Raw genomic sequence first — 21,326 nt, forward strand, 5'->3', positions numbered from 1 at the left:
CACAGACAAATTACTGCATTCCTGTACATTAAAGGTGAAGGACTGCAAAAAGTGAAGCTGCTAATCTTTACTGTGCAGTGACAGACACCACCCAAGCCCCAAAACAGTAGCAGGGAAGTTAAACTATCACTTTTTTGCAAATGAAAAAAGTCTGTTTAACTCTGTCCACACTTGAACTGCCTGATCCTATCACAGTATGGTCTTGATCCACTTTTTAAAGATGGGCATGGTTTTGTTCAAGTTGCTCTCTCAGTTATGCTTAGAGGACAACTCTGTTATCTTTTTCTTGGAAAAAAGCTTTTCCCCCCCCAGGATACAGCAGTCATGGGCAGAAACACCTATGGAAGAAAAATCAGCTCATGTAGATGCTAATGTGATGAGAATGGTGAGGGAAAAAAAAAAGGAATTACTTGTATTAATTTAATCCAGACCTGATGAAACAAGAGTTAAACAGAATCCTTGCCATGGCAGGCACAGACAGAAACATCTTATTTATACATCTGTGCATTGTTCCAGATGACACTTTGTCTTGCTTTTGACACAAGTGCACTTTCCTGTTCCTGTGTTCCTTATCACATTATTATTAATAGGAGATGGCAAAGTTCACTCAAAGGATCTGTTACAAACACCAAAACAAATACTCTCAATAGGGCCTGCATTACACCACCAGGCACTTGCTGATCTCCCCATTCTAATGTTCCAAAAATAAACTATTAAATAATATTTTAAAATATTAAGCTTGCTATGGGAAACACAGTTTCCATTTTGCACACTGACAACATGGTACTTGCTATTTGTCCAACAATATGAAGAAGCTGCATTCACCTTTATGTATGGAAATTATCACACTGCCTACATTCAAAAAGTTACCACAACTGACAGAACCAGATAAGCTGCACTAATGGTGGTTTACAGCAACAAGACCACACCAAAGTCTCAAACACTCCTCATCTCCTTATGAATCAACTCATTTCATTCTTCTGGTTCAGATCTGGGCCTCAAGTTCTTGAAAACTCATCACATAACCCAGAAAATTAATATTTACTCAGTGGACAAACTCACTCATTAGATGCATTCATATCCATTTAAAAGAACTGAACAAGGTACCCCTTGAAGGAATTTCAAAGCATTCCACCCTGGTAAATCACAGCACTCCCTCCATATCTATTATCTTAAAACTAATCTAAACAGAAGAGAGTCAACTCATTTTAGATACATTTACCATTTTAATGAAATTAAGGCAGTTATTGCAGATACCTCTTTCCAAGCCTATTATTATTCCTCAAGCTGGAAGGAAAGTGAAGGATGGGAATGTGATGAAACACAGCACTCCTTTTCCAAGCAGTTGTCTCACAGACAGAATATATTTCTACTGGGAGAAATGTTAATAATTTCCTGTCTTTCTGAAGTGGTCATTAGAAGACAGTAGTATAATTTTCCAAATAATCTGACAAAATTGCATGAGAAGATATTTACGGTACATCCATTCCTTGCTCTGTTCTTAAGGGTTCAAACAGGCATTAACCTCTAGAGAATGAAGTCACATTTCAGTTTGCTGCACTGCTCTTCAAACTACTGCAAATTTTTGAAAGTATCTGCACATGAATTCCTACACAGGGACATTCCATTGCTCTGTAATAGAATCTTAGTCCCACATTTATTTCTAGTTGATTATTCACGTCTTATCTCAGCTGCAGAGCAGCCAAGCACATTTACAGAAGGTCAATGCATACAAGTAATGACAGCTGTTGTGTGAGTCCATCAAACTTCTCCCATGCTTCACTCCAGCTTTTAAAAATAGATCTGAAGTACACAAGACCTAGGCCCTCTCATTTGTGATGTTCTGAAATGCAGGCTCAGAAGCCCTGAAAGCTTTTCTGAGCTGCACTTAACAACTGAAGTTACTGTGAAAGGTACACAACACTCAAGGGCTGCTGAAATGCAGAAATATCATTTGTGTGAATTAGAACTATTATGAAAGAAATTGTTCCATGCTTCATGTATTAAGTGCTTTTCTTAGATCTTATCTTGCCTTTAATTCAGCAACATGTATAAACAGGTAAAAACATAAACAATGCCCAAGCCCAAACTGTAACTATTGTTAAAGACTGGTGATTATTTTTTTAATTGTGTTTCAAAACATGTGGTTCAGGTGAATAGCTCTAAAAAAATGAAAATAAACTTGCCAACAAAAATAGAACTCACTGAAACCAGGACTGTGCTCAAAGGTAAGAGCAGATGAGGAATTTTGCAAGAATTAATTGAAGCAAGCTAGAGAAAGAGGCCATGAATAACAGCAAGACATCATCACAATTTATGTCCAGTTTTAAATCACTCTCTTGTCTGTTTCCTCACATGACAAACAGCTCCCTAGATCCCAGGGGAAATGCTGCTGATGCCTTGGGCAGCATTTCTCTAGGGAGTTTATAATGTGCAAAGCCTGGGGAAGTAAGAGAAGAGCAGAAAGCAGCAGTCTCCCATCCTGAAATTCAAACTGGTAGCTAGAAAGTTGTAGGAAATTATAGATTTTTTTCAACAGTAGTGTTTGGCTGTTGTGTAGTATTTAGCCTTGAATTTGGGAAAGGAAGTAGGCTGGGAAAGGAACTAATTATTGTGACCCATAAAGGTACTAACAAGACAAGACATTTCTGCCTCTATTTTTTCACCACTCTCTAATAATACCAAATGCTTTAAAAGTTTAATCCTCTTCAGACAAAGTCTGACATTGATTCTGCATTTAGGTGGAAAGAGATCGACTTGGGAATATTGCATCCCTGCTAATTTAGGAGGAGTCAAGAAATATCTGCAGAGGACACTCAAAGTCATTGAGTAAATGCAAAAAACATTCAAATATCCTGCTTTTTAGGGCATATCAAAGGCTTTTTTCAGCACTGCCAGAATAAGAATTACCACTTGCAGATTGTAGATGATAAACAAAGGAACCAATCTATTGTGCCTCCCCTTTGCCAAAATGGGATTTAAAGCCTTGCAAGTGTTTAAAGGCTATATAAAAGAGAATTTGGGTAAAAACCACCACCATTTCACAGTAATACTTTGTCCCAGGTGCCAACACCTCACTGCAACAACTGTGCCAGGAATAAACCTTAATGCCAAAAGTGGTTGAGCCACTGCTGTCCTAACTACTCCTAAACAATAACAACAACAACAATAATAACAGCAATAACAACAATAACAACAGTAATAATAACTTATGAGAGAAGACTCTTCCTATTGCACAATGATTTCAGCAAACACAACAGTCATGAACAGTACCAGCAACCAACTCTCAAAGCTACCACACATGCCATCATTCCGAAAAAAAAAGCATTTTGAAAAGCCATTTTCTCTCCCAATAAATTATACCAATATGGATTAAAAACCATGAGATCTCACTTCACAGCACTGGCTCAGTGGAAGACTGCAGAAGTTCTGCTGGGACACATAATATTATTTAGCTTTACATTACACAACTCCCCTCCCCAGCAGCTCCTCTACTCACCACAACCAGGACAGAAAAATCTTTCTTACAAAGATTTAAAAACCTTTTCAGGCACCACAACTTTAATTGTTTGGGGGAATTAGCTCATTATACCAGCCAGTCTAAGCTATGCCTGTCCTACAGATCTCTGCTTGGGCTTTGCACTCTTAAGGTGACTAAGAGTGCTTTACTAGCACAGACTTCACTGCTCTCTACCTGCAGTGTGCTCCTTTCAACTACACAGACCAAACCAGCAAAACCTCATTTGGTGAGCACTGCCTCCTCCTATGGCCCATGAACACTGAATAAACTACAGGAGGGAAACATCAGTTTTTTCCAGGTTAACCACAACTTCAGTAGAAATTGTTCTGATGAAACTGTATTTCCTCATATTGACAATTGCAAATATCACAGCAAAAATTTATGGTCTAAACCTTCCCAAAATGTATATATGTATATATATATACATATATATATATATACACACACATATATATATATATATTTGTGTGTGTCTATATATATATATTTGTATATATATATTTATATATATTTTTGTGTGTCTCTCTCTATATATATTTATATAATTTATATATATATTTATATATATATGCACACACACATATATATACATATACACACACATATATATATCTGCATAGTCCTTCTGAAGCAAGACACCCACCCTATCCAAATGGCATCTTCCAGCTGAAGAAGAAATATTTTATTAATGTTGGCAAAACAACTCCTTGTATCTTTATCAAAATCACCAAATTGAAGGATATAAATTCATCTACTAATTCAATAAATAGAAATTAATTGTATTTGATAACCCTGCATTTGCATCTTCTTTACATTTGGCATTTTTACCTCAAATCCCCTTTTTTCACCAATGTCACTGACTAAAAATACACTGCTGATTTCATGCCTTACACATTTCCCAGCTGCCCTCAAATATGAGCCCAAACCTCATTATTTGGTAAAGTTTTGTAATTTTAACTATTCCTGTATGGTCAAACAGTAGATCTTCCACTGCAGCTGAAAAAGGTGATAGTGACTTTTTAAAACTGAAGGGGGAAAAAAATATCCTAAAACCATTCCAGAGGTATTTCCTAACTACATAAGGGTAAAAATGCACTTTGTATAAGGCTTATAGAGAGGGGAATTCACAACTGACAGGTGCTATTTCACATACGCATGAAAATCAGACCTGTAAGCAAGCACAGAATCAGTGTATATCTAAGCCAAGGAATTAGGGCAAACCTACCACACATAAATATTTATATTTTGAAATTACCATCTGAGCAATATTTACCCTAAGCTGGCCCTGGTGAAGCTGCTGGAGTGCTTGCACAGAGGAATCCTTGGCTCAGAAAAATGACAAAGAGGAGCCCAAAGAAGGACTGGCCCCCTGCCCAAGCAGCTGAGGAGGCAGTGCAGGAAGTACAGCTGGATGTGCCCTCACTTCCACAGGGCTGGAATTCCCAGCCCCAGCTCTCATTAGCAGCCAGAGCTAATGACAAGTCAGTAATTAGACATGAAGCCCTTGTGAAACACTTCCAAACAGGGCTGCTTGATACAAATACTTGAAATAGCACAGCTAATTTAGGGAGAGATCTCTTTGCTAAGGCAACTTGGTGGCACTCCCACCAGCACTCCTGGTACATCCAACTGCATCTATACACAGCATAACCTTATTTTCTATTCTGCTCTGACACTTTAAATCAAAGAAATTGTACAAGCAGGTAGAGATTTAAGCCCCTACTGCTCATACTTCACCACGAAGAAGGCTTGAAAGTCTCTCATGGTGCAAAGAATTTGAGACATAAGAAGATCTTCCTCCAAATCTTTGAAGCTTTTGAACTTTGGAAAAAAAAAAAAACCCACCTAGCAGTTGCTTATTCTAAATGATTTCAGACCAAATTTTCCTTATAGAACAAAAGCAATATCAAGTATTTTAACTTTCCCACCTTCCAAATTATATCCAAAATAGCCATGCTACTATTTTTCCTGTTAAGCCATTTCTCAGCAAAACTACATCTTGTCCTTACTTAATACATGCAGGTAAGAAATAACTGTGTGTCACTTTAAGTAGGAATTTGCCAAATACCTGTTCTAGGTGCAGAGGTTCTTTCCAGAATTGTGGTACCCACACCAGTATGGTTTTACCAAGACAGATTTGTAACCATGTATTTCATTCCACTGGCAATATTCAGGAAAATAATCATAACCAAGGAAGTGCAACACCTTTGTGCTTGTTTCTTTCTACACTGACAACAAATTCCTTTATCTACAACCTACAGCTTCTACATGGAATTCAGATTCAGGAAAGACAGGTTTCTTGCTATGTATAAAACACAAAGCTTCTCCATAATACAAAGCAAACCCAGAAACAGAGACAGAAATTTGCCTGTAAAACACATGATGTTTGTAAAGCAGACATCAGTGTTTAGCCTATTAACTGAGAAGATGCTGCTGGAATTGCAAGAGCTGCCAAAAACTGAAGAGCCAGAGAGGGAGCAAACACAATTGTTAATATCCAAGCTGGACATGAAGCAAAAGAAGAGTAACTGCTCCAAACAGAGTCTAGTGTGGAACACACAGCCCAGGAAGCAAAAGATAAGCAAATGGAAAAATGACTTAACATGAGACAGATGTCTAAAGGCAAAAAAAAAAAAAAAAAAAAAAGATATATAGCAGAAAACTATAAAGCTGCTTTAGATAGAAAATCAATTTAAGCAGTAAAAAAAGAATATTTTAGGTCTCTTTTCTGCTTCTACATTGCAAGGAGATAAACCACAGCAGTCAAGGGTCTTTCAAAGCTTTTTAACAGCAGTGATACCAGGTGCTAAGTGAGACACATTTTAAAGAGATTGTTTTATCTCACAATACCACATGAACATGATTAACTGATCAGAAAAGCTTTGGATTTGAGCAGACACTGTAATTTTAAGTACAGAACCGGCTTAGTTGCAGAATTCAAATATTTAGGAACACATGACTTTGTTAAAGGAGACCCAAGGATGCCTGATTCCTTGTTTGTAACCTCTGGCTGCTCACCTGGCCTGTTTGTGGCAGCCATAATGAAAACCTGCTGTCGCTGCTGCAGCCCGTCCATCTCGGTGAGGAGCTGGTTCACCACCCGCACGCTGGCTCCTGACTTTGGGAGGGGAAATTGGACAACAAATCAAAGAAACACAAACAGTGGGAATGTCAACATTTCAAGAAACAAAAGATCTACTAAGTCCCTGCACTGAAATATCATACTCAAAGAAAAAATTTCTTTTCCACACTTTCAATGGAGTTGCATTGTGGATTCCTTCTCTCATACTCTCAGTACATCTCCATCCCAAATTCATGCTAGCTACACACTTCCCATGTATTTTAACACGTGGCAAACCTTTTCTTTCCCATCAAAACTAAAGAATTCACTTAAAGGAGTACATATAAATATTTGTACTAGTCATACTGATATCTACCTCAACAAGAAGACACAAAATTTCTCAATATTCAGTTTTTTGAGGGAAGGAGTTCTTAAATATCGAAACCTCTGAAACAACATTTTAAGCAGGTGAGGTACTGAGAGGTAAACAGTAATTCCATAGTAGTGACATCCTATAAACAAACTTAATAGCTTAATATCAATGATATTTTTGCCCCCAGTGAGGGGGAGAGAAATTATGCATCTGACTCCATCTTATCAGAAGGCTAATTAATTACTCTATTATATTATATTATTCAATACTGTATTAAACTATATTACATTGCATCTAAACTGAATCTGCCAAGCACTCAACTCTGCACACACTGCACAGAATCCCATGACTGTCACCCAACAGTCCTGACACACACACACTTGGCCCTGATAGCCCAAGGAAACAAAAACACCATCAATTTGGTAAACAATCTCCATATTGCATTCTACTTTGGTACAAACACAGGCACAGCAAATGAGATAAGAATTGTTTTTCCTTTCTCTGAGGTTCAGAGAATGTGAAACCCAGAAATATTCTTGGGAAGAATCATGCCTTGCTTTCCTCTGTGGAGAGAATGTGGCTACAGCTTAACCTGAATTTCTCTGGATATTTTTTTTTCATATATGCATACGGAAAAAAGTGTTAAGCTTTATAAAATTTGATCAACACTATTTCCCTCAAATAAAAGCCTAGTGGATTACCTTTCTTGGGAAATACTGGGTAATACTTGGGAAATACTTCTGGGTACTTCTGTTGCCTGCAATGTTCCAAAAGCTGTAACTGAGAGCATTTATTTGGGGAGCTCTCTCAAGGCAGACTCACCTCACGGTCAGACCTGCGAGGGCACAAAGCATCAACTTCATCGAAGAAAATCACACAGGGGGCAGAATTCCGGGCCCTCTGGAACACCTGGCGTACGGCGCGCTCGCTTTCACCCACGTACTGCAACAGCAAGAGAAACAGCTTGAAACAGTGTAAGGCACAGAGATTTTGCTTGGGAAAAATAATCAATAGTTTTAAACGGCATTTAAGGTACTTTGCAAGGGAGAAATGCAATCTAGTAATGTGGTTTTTTTTCTGACACCAGTCCCTTGTCTCTGTTTCCTCGCTGATCATGATTTACATGGGAACTGTCACTAGTTGACTTATGACAATTTGCAGAACATTCAGAGTTTAACAGAATTCCTTTTTTCTGGGCAAGAACTGTAACTTGCCATCATTTTGGTGATGAGAATTAACAAATGAGTCTTAATTAAGGACCCTGTTGTTCAGCTGTTCACGAACAAACCCAGTGAGCAATGTGAACACAATGAACATCTGAAGTTCACAGAGTTGTTGCCTGAAGACAGGGGCTTGGTGGTAGGGAACTGCAAAGTCAGCCAGAATTTCCCTTTGAATGCTGAATTGTAGGAACAGGAGCTATGAAGTTGTAAATGCAAACACTTAACTTTTTCCAAACAAACATGTTTTGATTCAATTTATATGTTAACAAAGTCTCTGAACCACAGCCAAGCATTTTCTCTGTATTCCACCAGAAGTTGGGCTCCTCATTAACTGTTTTATTTCCTGCCTGTATCAGTACTTGAAGCAGACATATAAAAACATTTGGAAGAGATCAATCAAATCCAGTATGTGGGTTTCAGCTTCCACATTACTGATAATGGAGCTGCAGCCACCTTGCCCAGTTCAACACATTCTCTTTGAAAAGGACTGAAGTTACATCACAGCACTTCTAAGTCCAGTGCTTTGAACATTTGAATTACAGCACTTTTATCTGTTGACATTTAAAATCTCCATGCTATAGAAAAGCAGTGATGCATGTAGTTGGTCATTTAGAAACCCTCCTTCAAGTCAAGAAGGGTTACCTGCCACGTAATTTAAACTAAGATAAATATTTAAGCTGCACATGTGATTTTTTTCTTTTCACATGAACAACTTCACTGCTAAAAACTTTAAGGAGAGGTTGAATAAGGCAATTTCAGCTGCACCAGCACCAGTTGTGTAATTATCAGGAATTTTGCTTGCCCCACATTGTGGACAAGAATTCCATAAATAACAAAACCCCCATGATTAGCACATACCATATTTAGCAGCTCAGGACCTTTCACAGATATGAAGTTCAGTCCAGACTCGTTTGCCACAGCCTGTAGAAAAGGTAAAGTGAGATAGATATAGATAAAGATATAAATATAGATCTAAAACACACATTTATCATGTCTGCTTGGGTTCTGTCCATAGAGTAATAAACAAATCTAAGGGGGGGGAACATACAGTCAGCAACTGTTTGCAAAATATAGAAAACAGTACAAAGTATAATTATATGCCATTAAGAGTGGGAGGGGAGCAGGGAATTTAGCAACGTGTTCTCTCTCTGTCTGATGAGGCAGTTCCATTTTCACACCCCACCCCCTACACCAGCTGAAGAATGTCCAATAATTATGGGAGTTAAAGAGATATTCAACTCAATAAAAGCACCTGAAGACAAAATGAGAAACAATCTGAAATTTGCATGATTATCTGCATTTACATGGAGATGTGGTAAGAACTGAAATGCTCAAGAAGTAAAACAGAAGTGTTTTCAGTAAGAGTTGCAGAGTACTCCCAAACACATAATTTAGCTACAGTAAAATACTCCATAGAGGATTATCCAATAGAGTTTCTTCTCATCTTTGCTACTTCTTCCTTAATCAACTTCATTCCTTCAAGTTTTGCCGGAATTCCCACTCCATTCAAGCAAAGTTGCTACTTTATACAAGAAAAATCAAGTAACTTCAGCACAAAGGCCCAAATTTAGATTTCTGATGAAATGTGGTGCAAAAGGCCAACTTCTTGCACTATGATCCAGACTCATCCTACAAAAACATCCATTTCAAGAGGACTCTCCAGTGCTTTTCATGATGTTCAGGAAATGCATTACCTTAGCTAACAGTGTTTTGCCACACCCTGGAGGCCCTGCAAGCAGGACACCAGCTGGAGTAGTCAGGCCCAGAGCTTTGAACTGCTCTGGGTTTCTCACAGGTGCCTAAAAAAGAAACGATCATCGTTACCTCTGGCACAAAGAAAACATGGAATTTTCATTTTAGTTACAGATGGATGAAAATAACTCACAGTAAGTTCTTTATTCCCATTTTTTAGACTAAAAGAATAAATATTCAACCAGCACCTTAGTATCTTGCACTGCTAATTACCCCTAAATGGGAGAAATATCTTTATTCAGAGGCAAGGATTTTATTCACCAAAGTTACCTAAAGGTGTTAATGTTAAATTTCCCTCTGATTGGCAGCAAGATTGCTAAGCTTCCAGCTATGTTGTACCCAATTCTTTGTGTGGCAGTTGCATAACCAAGGTTATTGGTACACAACTTCTAAAATACTTAAAGATTGAGAAATACAAACACACTGAAAGCAAAAATACAAAAAGCTAAATATTAAATACAGACAGCAGACTTGAAATAAATTCTGAATTAAATTATTCAAGCTTGACTGTTTTAAATAAAGATATTTTGCCACTGTCATATTTTCTGAAAAAATCCATTTGTCCAGGATTTTCTCCTGGGAGGCTGAGATGCCTCAGAGAAAAAGTAAAATAAATTCTTATCTCATTTGCCTCTCATGTGTTGTGCTCACATGTGGAATGTGTTTGGAGATTGTTTATTCATTGGTTTTATGTGAATTATTTTGACTTATTGATCAATCAGGGCCAAGGCTCTGGAAAGAGTCGTGAGTTTTCATTATTATCTTTTTAGCCTTCTGTCTGTATCCTTTTTGTATTCTTTAGTATAGTTCAGTTCAGTATAGTATAGTATAGTAGAACATAATATAGTAGAACATAATATAGTATAGTATAATATAATATAATATAGTATAGTATAATATAATATAGTATAGTATAATATAATATAGTATAGTCTAATATAGTATACTATAGTCTAATATAGTATAGTATAGTATAGTCTAGCATGATATGATATGATATATGATATATGATATATGATATGATATATGATATATGATATGATAGCCTTCTGAGAACATGGAGTCAGATTCATCATTCCTTCCTGCCACAGGACACCCCACAAATACAATAATTGCAAAACACTCCTATACCTTAAATAAATATTGAAAATAAACAGTTTTATTTCCTGCATAGGGGGCAGTGCAGAAGCTCTTTGGAAGGAAGGTTGGGCCATACCAATATTGCCATAGTCAGCTCCTCCCGAACATCCTCCAGGGCTCCAATGTCTGCCCATGTCACATCAGGGACTGTGACAAAGCCTTCTCTCTTGGCAGAGGGCTGCACTGCTGGCAGAGCAACAATAAAATCATTCATCTCAATGCACAGCTTCTGCAGCTGCTCCTCAGGCAAGGGGCCTTGCTCCTTCAGCAAATCCAAAAGTCTCTGCAATTCATCCTTAACGTACATGGAAAGGGAGAGAAAAAGATTATGCAACTGGGTTAGACTTCCAGAACCATTTTAGGGCTTTCTCATCCTTAACACACATGGAAAACACAAAAAGATTATGCAACTGGGTTAGACTTCCAGAACCATTTTAGGGCTTTCTCATCCTTAACACACATGGAAAACACAAAAAGATTATGCAACTGGGTTAGACTTCCAGAACCATTTTAGGGCTTTCTCATCCTTAACATACATGAAAAACACAAAAAGATTATATAACTGGGTTAGACTTCCAGAACCATTTCCAGGGCTTTTTCAAAGCCACACTTCAACTATCAATCACATTATTATACACAATGCCCATAAATAAATTACTATAAATGATAAAAATGTTTCAGGGAAGCTCTGTATATATTTAACAGGTCTGAAGGCACTGAGCTGAGCTTAAAATCTTGATTTAGATGCTACAGAAAATGAGCTAGCACATGTTTTTTGGCTTCCAGTTGCTGGAAGGCAAAATTTATGTTTTTTTGCCTTTCTACTGCTTCTCCCACACTGACTAGGAGAAAGGTATTTCCATGCTGAAATTTCCAAAAGATGTATTATTTATATGTATTCATTCTGCTTGTAACAAGAAACTGCTTTCAAGAGGAAGTGAAAAACTGCTGGACAGCACAATTCCAACAATTTGCAGAATATTCAGTTCTGTATAAACTGTTAAAAAATCTTAAGACACTTGTAGAACATTCACTTGGATTGAACACCATTGAATTTTAGGACCATTTCTTCAGCCTGGTCAGACCTGGTTCTGCAATCAGACCCTGATAAAGTTTGGGCAAACAGGACAGAGATGCAGGAAAATGCTTTTCTGCACTGCTCCATGCTGCAGACCACAGTGACCAAGGGAGGCACATTCCAATTTCTCCAATCCGTTCCATATTGGGAATTGAGAAAATATTCCATCAAAGAACTTTAGATCTTCATAACATAAATACATCCCCATTCTAAGGCAGTATCAAAGCAAATTGGTATTGTGCTACAAATAGAACTGTTTCAGGATTTTCATTAAAAAATAGAGGGAGAAAAAAAGAAATGTAAAAACTCTGTTAAGTTTCAATGGTTTTCCTACAGGAGTAGGAAGAAAAAGTATCACTTCCTATCAATTTCAGCTAGGATAGCTCTACAACTGACCACAAAGAAATACAAGTGCTTAGAATGCCTGATATTGCTTTTAAATCCTCCCTCCTCCTCCTAACAGAGCCATTGAGAGAACCTCTGAAACAGCCAAGACCACTGGGTTTGTTTACTTGAATTGTGTGAACGATTTTTAAAGGTTTTGTATGTTTATTTTTCCATTATAAACATAACACAAGGGTTTTAATGACAATACCCTGTATTAGACTATGTCAACCTCCTGCCAGCTATCAAAACACGGGCTTTGTTAGGATTAGACTTCCTCATTCTCAGTGACCCCTTTGATCATGGTGATGTTGATAAAAGCTGCAGCTACCTGCCCCTCCCCACTTTCCTCTGGCTGCAGCAGGCCCCAGGAAGCTCTGGGAGGTAGAAGCACCATGCTTATGTTACACTAATACAAAGGCTTACTACAGCTTTTTGTACTGATTCCTGTCATCACAGCACCACTGCTCTCTGACAGCCCTCCTAAAACCAGAACCTGAGCACAATGTGCATTTCAGCACACTTATATCCACACAAATCTTTAGGAGGCCTGCACATAATGAAGGCATATACAGACTCCAAATTTTGAGAAGTAGGACCAAGGATTTCTATATAAATTGTTCTCCTTCACTAACCCTAATGTTACTTAGGCCAGAGAATAATTCTGGCACTGAAATATTGAATAATATTGAAATATTATTTTCTGCAACAGAGATCCAGCTGCACTTTCACAGCTCCTCTCCTCCTCAAACCTGCTACAGGTACTAGACACCACTTGGGTGATTTACCCCAAGTAATCACATAGCTGGAAGGCAAATAAAGTCTGCATAAATACTTCCAGACTTTGGCTTACTGTGACTTTACCAGGTCAGGGAAGAGCCCCAGGCATAATCACAGACATTTCACTGAGGGCACAGCAAACAGCTGGTGCAAAATATTCAGTTTAAGTCTGATACTTTTAAAATTCTGTTACAGTCAATACACTTTTGAAGAGAGATACAGCCACTCTTTGAAACTCTGCTCTGCTAGAAGACAAAACAGCACAGCACAAACAAAACAAAAATTCCCAGGGTAAAACCACACCTTGTATCAAACAGGAACATAATTTTTAGGGGACTGGGATTTGGGATCTACTTTTCCAGGCCCATTATATGGCTAATTTAGAGTTATGTGTCACTGTCATATTTTCTGAAAAATCCTCTTTGCCCAGGATTCTTCTCCTGAGAAGCTGAGAAGCCTCAGAGAAAAAAGGATATAATTATCTGATTTGTTTCTCCTGTGTTTTGCTGCTTTGGAATGTGTTTGGAGACTGTTTATCCAACAAGTGAATTGTTTTAACTTAATGACCAATCCCCATCCAGCTGTGTCAGGACTCTGGAAGGAGTCACAAGTTTTCATGATTATTCCTGTTAAGCTTTCTTGTCTGTATCCTTTCTGTATTCTTTATAATTTTAGCATAGCATTCTTTAATATAACATAGTATCATAAAATAATAAATTAGCCTTTTAAGAACATGCAGTCAGATTCATCAATTCCTCCTTTATCCTGGGGACCTGAAAATACCACAGTTATGCTCCTGCCTTAGAAGCTGCCATTTCTAAATCTACATTTAATATTAGGTTGGTTGTGGATGTTTGAGAATTTATGAGTAATGACTTTCATAACTCTAAAATGGCTCAACTCCTCAGATGTCACAAACACACCCTTCAAGGAACACATACCTTAGGTGGAAGCTCAGGTTGGTCGGTGCCCTTTTCCTCCAGGGTATCTGCTCCTGTCCCTGGGGTTCCTTCAGCAGTGCTCCCCCCAGAGTGTGTGTGCTTTTTCTCAGGCTCCTCAGGTGTTATGAGGACCCTGCTGACCGTGCCCATGGCTGCCTCCCTGCACAGGGCCATCAGGTCAGCCCCCACGTAGCCCGGAGTCAGCCGCGCCAAGTGCCGGAACGAAAACGACTCCGGGAGCTTCAGCCTGCGACACAGAGTCTGGAGAATTCTAATCAAGGAAGGGAAAAAAAGAAAATATAAAGCTGAAATAAAAGCTGTTACTTCTTTTTTTTTTCTTCACATGAAAACAAACAGCATTTAATGTCTCTTTCAGTCCATGTGAACTGAAGTAGCACAGTGGGAAGTTTTTGCTCAAGTAGGAAATAACCAACACTGAAACCCACAGAAGTGTGCTATAAAGTTGCTGTCACTTCTTAAACAAAAACCAACAGCCTCAACCAGGCATTGCTGATCAGCTTTGGTCAATTAAATATTACAGGTCATTTTTCAACTCTAATATTAAAACTGACAGGCTAGGTCTCAGTGTACCACAGAGATGCACACAAGTTATCCACTGATACATTTAACCTCGTACTCCCAACAACCGAAGGCTGCACTAGCTGTTCCATGCCACTTTTTAGAAGTTGATTTGTTCCATGCCACTTTTTAGACATTTATTTGTTCCATGCTACTTTTTAGAAATTGATTTGTTCCATGCCACTTTTTAGAAATTTATTTATTGAAGAAACATCTACAACAAGCTGTTCTGCAAGAAGCAAATGAAATCAGACTGTGTGAGGAGCTCTGGTTTAATCTTCACTACCTTTACCTGATCACTGAAAGCAGAATACAAGAATACAACAGCAAAGCATCACTTCATTGGGAAAATATTTTTAAAAGGCAGCACAAACCAAAGAAGTCCAGATCAGTAACATACTTCTAGTTCCAATAAAAACTAGTTCAAATTATTTCTAGATCAAATAATGTAACTATAGAAAAGTTATTAAAAAAAACAAGTGATTAAACTCTTCAAAACTCTAAAATTATAATATATTCCATCTGTTTCCCTCCCCACTAGCAAGTTCCATCATCTCCTTTCAATCTTTATTAGGGATAACAGCCTGTTTCTCAAGATTTTTTCAACCTGTCTGACAAGAGCTGTAGTTAACAGATTGAGATGAAGTGTAAACAGCTCAGGACTACAAATGGCTCATTCTGAATCTGCACAAAAAACACCAGGTAAAGCAAGATCTCCAGGTACACCTTCCCATCTCATTCCACCCCTTCAGGCTGCAGAACCACAACTCAGCAGCTCAAATCTTGCCCTCAGCAGGACTCACCCTGTAAATCAGCACACTCTGAGGACTTATAAAGTCTATGCATACACTCAATTTTAAAATAAAGGAAGAAGTCAACACCACCATGCTTTCCACAAAACACAACAGGAAGCAGGGAAGAATTTAAAGGAGAAAATCATCATTATTCCCTGTAAGGCTCCACCTCCAGGAACACAAATACAAACAAACAATAATATGAATACCTGTGACTCCACTTCAACAACCTTTACACACCATCATGGCTCTGTCATCCACAACTCCTGTCCTTCAACACTGTGCTATTTCTGGGAATATCATCATTTTAACATGTTCCTAGGAACTCTCAGAGAATCACAACTCTCCTCAGGTGACCCATCAGTTCTACCTCTAACCACCTGCATGTCTTGCCCACAGCCATGAGGAACACAATTACCACAGGGCACCAAATGTGGAGGAAGAAGGGAGGGAAGAGAAAAAAAATAAAAGACTCTAGGGGGGAATAATGGCCTGACTGCTGACAATGCAAAGTGTGCAGTACTGCAAGCAGAGGTGTTTGCCTCTTCAACTTAGAAATATTATTATTTGAGAATAAGAAACTTGTCCTTTAACCTTTCTTTCCTTTCCCTAACAAGATAAACTGTAAGTTTTTCTAACTTCCCATGTTTTTTGCTGTTGAGGAAATGAGTAGCAGTTCCTTTTTAACTAAAAATGCAAAACCAGATTTATTTCTTGTAACTTAGTCTGATAGTCATAGATCTTTGGAGTAAAAAGAGACAGCACAGGATGACTGCAGCTCAGCTTAATGCCACACTGGTGTATTTCCATGAGGAATGGAATGGAACAATCCAGGCCTGTTGCTTCAGGTACAAACAGGCTTTTCTTAATTTAAGAGTTACATAGGGAACACCAAAGACAGAATGTTAACTTCCTGAGCACGAGAAAAGATACATTTGATTCCATCATCTGCACTGTTAAGGCACTAGGAAAGCCACTAACATAATGCTAAAAGCAGGTCTGCACACAAGAAAGGAAATTACTCCAAATGTAGGCACAGCTAGCAAGACAAACAGGAGCTCACACAATGTCTTCTGCAACTTTTCAGTGTGTGCTGACCCACAGGTGTGTACAGGCACAAACAGAACTAAACACAATAAAGTACTTTTCCTTAAATTGTATGTTAACTTACACCTCATTTTCTTATTTATCAATGTATCAAAAAAGAAAGTTTAACTTCACAGCACATACTTCTCTCTTGCCCCTTCATCTGGGATCCCTAAACAAATTTCTCTGTCAAATCTCCCAGCTCTCCTCAGTGCAGGGTCCAGGGAGTCAGGTCTGTTTGTTGCTCCAATAACAAGGACCTGGGTAGTGGCAGCCACATTATTCAAGTCTAAGGGAAAGAAGGAATGGAATGAAGTCAGTACACATACTCACTGCCCAAACTTTGTTCCCATACCTGTGGGACTCTGCAGCACATGATAGTAGCCAGCAGAGATAAACTAATCAGCCAGACTGAACTGCTGTTCATCTCTGCCTCTACTACCTAAAACTTGTATTTTGCACAATCAAGCAAAAATTTAAAAATTAACAGATTCATTATTTATGACTAAATTTAACAGGTTCCCCCATTATTTCTGTTTATACAACAGAGAGGCTTATAAAATGCTGTACAGACCACTGTGAAAATATTGCAGTAACACCCCTTCAAATTTATTATGATCTTCCAACCCTTCCCCAGGCAAACTGTGTCAAAACAAGAAAAATTATTGCCACTATCTCCTCTCAAGGAAGCACAAGTCACTCCTGAAGGGAAGCAGACAGTGAGCCTGATAATTCTAATCTGCTTTTGGCACAGCCCTTCCTGAAACTCACCATCCATGCAGGTCAGGAACTGAGCCACAATCCTCCTCTCCATGTCCTTGGATGCAACCTCTCTCTTGGGGGTGATGGCATCGATCTCGTCAATGAACAGGACACAGGGAGCACTGGACTAAGGAACAAGGAAAACCCACAATTACAAAATCACACTGACACAGAGTGATTACAAGAAAGAGATGTTTCAGGTTTTCTGATCTGTGACTCTTAGTGGAAATCTGCTGTACAATCAAGTCCTGGAATAATTCTGTTGTGCTTGCTGACACCACCAGACTATGAAACTTCACTGATCTGAAGCTATGGAATAATTAAGGCATGAGACCTTAAATTCTAGACAGTCTTTAAACACTGTCTAAAATTTAAATATACCTCTGTGTTGCATTATGTTTTCCCTAAATATTCCATTGTGACTGCCTGCTGAAGTCCATAAATGAAAATCACGCAAGAAAGGTCAGGCTGGGTTTGTTGTTTGTTTTGTTAGTGACATTAGAGCTGTGGAATTTCAAGAGCAGCATTATTGACACACAGAATGAAACAAAAGGAGCAGTAGGTGGTCATGGAACTTCAAGACTACTACAGGGCCTGACCACGTTCAAAGAGTAAAAATGAGCAGTGAGAAACTCCCACAAGTTATAAAATTCCATTAACTTTATCAAAAGCCAACAATAATACAGATTAATAATTAGTGTAACTAATATAACAGTGCTTAGCTGATGTAAGATCATTAATATTCCCAAAAAGCACTAGTAGTGCAAAGGGATACTGAGAAAAATGAGTATTTTATTATTGGGTTTTGCCAAAAATTAAAATTAATATTATATGTGTTATGTAAAAAAGTTATGCTGTATTAATTTTTTAAAGTAGTGTGTTAAATATAGCTTTAGGTTATAACATATTGTTAAAATAGAAACTATGTATATGGGATATTTTTTTAAAGAAAGGAATGAGGTACTCCCACTGAGATAGCAGCCACAGGACACCTGAATCTTTCAGAGAAAGAGAATTTATTGCTCCATTATCAGAAGAAACCAACTTCTTCCTGCCTCACTCAGCCCTGAGGATGCCATCACGATTCAGAGGAAGAAGCTGGCACTGCCCAGACAGAATCCTGTGTTTGAATGGAATTTATGCATCATGCATGAGGTGTATGAATATACAACAGGCTGTTGCTTTTAAGGGTTAATCCTCTGTTAACGTGGGTCCCTTTTCAGGCTTATTTTGCCCAGAAAGAGGCACCCAGACTGTCTGTAACTCTTTGTTTTTATTGTCTCTATTGTCCTAATCCAAATTGTCCAAATTTTTATTACTCTAATCATATTACTACTTTTATAACCATTTTATTACTATTGAACTTTTAAAATTTTAAACCCAAGTGATTGGCGTTTTTCACAGATACTGAAGTAAAACACCGGAATTTTGTCCCCAAAAAGCCCCAGGTAAAAAACCCGCGTGGTTCCCTGACCGCGCGGGGTGTTCCCAGCACCGGCTGCGCCATCTCCTGGTCATTCCCTTTCCTGCTGGGACCGAGCGGGAAGGGCCGGGCAGATTCCACAGCACCCAAATAATGAGGAATCTTTATCATTGCTTATATTATTATTTATTTTGTTTTTATTATTTTTATTATTTTATTATTGGATAATAATTATTATTTATTATATGTTCCCCTGCACGATAACTACTGTGAAAACAAAGTGGGAAAACTTAAGGGAATGTAGGAGACTATCAGAAAGGCAAGAGATTTTATTTTAGACATATTTTATGCAATAGATGTTATTTCTGTGACAGTAATTTAGAGCAACCTCCCCTTGATCACGACATGTACAAAACATGCATAATTTCTAAAAACTCCTTGCTCTAAGCTATGTAATTTTATTCTAAACAACTTCTTAACAAGGCTCTCTAAAAATTAAAATGTAGCTGCAACAGGAAACATAGCAAACAGCTTTGCAAACAACCTTTTTGCCCTGTTTAGGGGCATACTTCAAATACCTACAAACAGTTTTGGAGCAGAGTAGAAAAATGAAATGAAGAAAACCAGAACATCCTCAGAGGTCAGGAACAGAAGACAGACCTCATGAAATAAAACATCAGCCCCATACTAAAACCCAGAAATATCTGCATTTCTTCAAATTTAAATGATCTCAACCAGTCTTGTTCTCTTTGCTTCCTACTACATCCAGAAGCAAAACTTCAACTTTAACTTTTCTCCTGCTCTTATCATGTTTGTTCCAAATTTCCTGCTTTCCACCTGGACTGCCAAAGCCTAATATCTCTCACATGCACTCAAATTCCATGCCAAACAAAACCAGCAAAAACCCCTTGTCACAAAAAAGCACAGTGAACTGCTCTTAATTTTTTTTTAATATATCAAGCCAAGCAGATCCAAATATGCAAATAATTTATGCTGCTCTCTGTACATTGCTATGATGAAGCATCTTTTGTCAAGGCTTCAGAACAGAAAGCTTTGTGCTCTGTGACATCATGGCAGTACAATGGAATTCTGCTCACAGGAGGGGACACCAGTCACGTGTGCAGCAGGATAAAGATTCACTCACATTTAAACCACAGCAACAAAATATGAATCTTCACAAATAAAAAGACAAACAATTCACAGGGCTACTTCCAGTGGGTGCCTTACCACAGCCTGCTCAAAGAGCTCCCTCAGTTTCTGCTCAGATTCCCCTGACACTCCAGACACAATCTCTGTTGCTGCCACCTTCAACATTGGGAGCTCCAGCTCCTGGAAGAAACAAAAAAACATTTAATGATAAATCCAGAGGTTAGAAATGCTGGCTGCCCTTGAGGACAAACATTTTTCAATAGGACATCTTCTAAACCTACAAATTACATACTCATGACTAAAGCTTTAGGAATTTTTTAAAAAATAGAAGGAGCATCCTCCAACTTAAAAAAAACCCAAAGCATTGCTTAGCAGTGTGGGAGGTATTCCCCACCAGGTTTGGTTCCCAGAGTCCTGTTCCAGAAATATCTGTGCAGGATTGGACAGTAAAGCACTTGCAAAGCTCACACTTTAAAGTTTTCTGCTATTAAAAACAAATAAATACAATGCAATTTTAATAGACTGCAGCACAGCAGTGCTACAGATTGTTGCAGCCTATTTCAAGCTCTTGGAATTATATATAAAAGAAAACTATCCCCAATATATAAAAGAAAATGAACCCTAACTTATGCAACTCAAGGCTACCAGAGACCCTACAGTGCTCAAAGACAATTTGCCTGAAAATCTCTTATTTAAGAGAAAAAATATTTAAGAAGCAGTCATTAAATTTATTTAATCTCTAAGTTTTTCACTAGTGACATGCTTCTTTCCTCAAGTGTAGCACCCTTCCAGCATACAAATACTTATTTAGTAGAATTAAATATCATCAAATTATTCAAAGGGTTCCATTTTACAATAAGGCATTAGAAAGAAAACATCTAAATATTCTTAATTAAAATATCTGAAACAATGTCAGAAGGGTGTAACCAATATTTCAGGAATAAATACATTTTCTTTATCTGCACTACAAAAGTCAGTAATTTACATTAATCTAAATTTAAGGTTATAATCAGTAACATTTAAGGAGCAACTGTATTAAAGAAAAGGAAATGTCCATAATTATCACTGAGAGCCTTACAAGTCCTCAGATTTATATCCAAAACAGGAACAGCAGCACAGCAGCCTCACCATCACCCCAAATTATTAACACCAGTGGTGTCATGGGCTCTGAAAACATCAGTATAACACAGGCAAGGCAAGATCCAGTTTTGGAATTCAGAAATCAGCGGTTTAACAACCAAGAGAATCAATGCCATCAATGTGATCAGTAAGGTTGAGTCT

General features: G+C 38.0%; 1 protein-coding gene across 2 annotated transcripts in view; it reads right to left on the bottom strand.

Annotated features, from left to right (window-relative positions):
• NVL (nuclear VCP like) overlaps window positions 1–21,326 on the bottom strand; it is a 40,576-nt gene that overhangs the window by 12,533 nt on the left and 6,717 nt on the right. For both annotated transcript variants that reach the window (XM_063152559.1, XM_063152558.1), the window contains exons 10-18: window positions 20,124–20,225; window positions 17,483–17,600; window positions 16,856–17,000; window positions 14,253–14,523; window positions 11,146–11,364; window positions 9,872–9,976; window positions 9,036–9,098; window positions 7,777–7,896; window positions 6,539–6,638 (exon numbers count right to left, since the gene is read on the bottom strand). In XM_063152559.1, coding sequence (XP_063008629.1) covers window positions 6,539–6,638; window positions 7,777–7,896; window positions 9,036–9,098; window positions 9,872–9,976; window positions 11,146–11,364; window positions 14,253–14,523; window positions 16,856–17,000; window positions 17,483–17,600; window positions 20,124–20,225 — 1,243 coding nt within the window. The remainder of the gene's footprint in view (window positions 1–6,538; window positions 6,639–7,776; window positions 7,897–9,035; window positions 9,099–9,871; window positions 9,977–11,145; window positions 11,365–14,252; window positions 14,524–16,855; window positions 17,001–17,482; window positions 17,601–20,123; window positions 20,226–21,326) is intronic.

The sequence above is a fragment of the Melospiza melodia genome, chromosome 3 (assembly GCF_035770615.1).
Source record: "Melospiza melodia melodia isolate bMelMel2 chromosome 3, bMelMel2.pri, whole genome shotgun sequence".
Taxonomy (NCBI): domain Eukaryota; kingdom Metazoa; phylum Chordata; class Aves; order Passeriformes; family Passerellidae; genus Melospiza; species Melospiza melodia.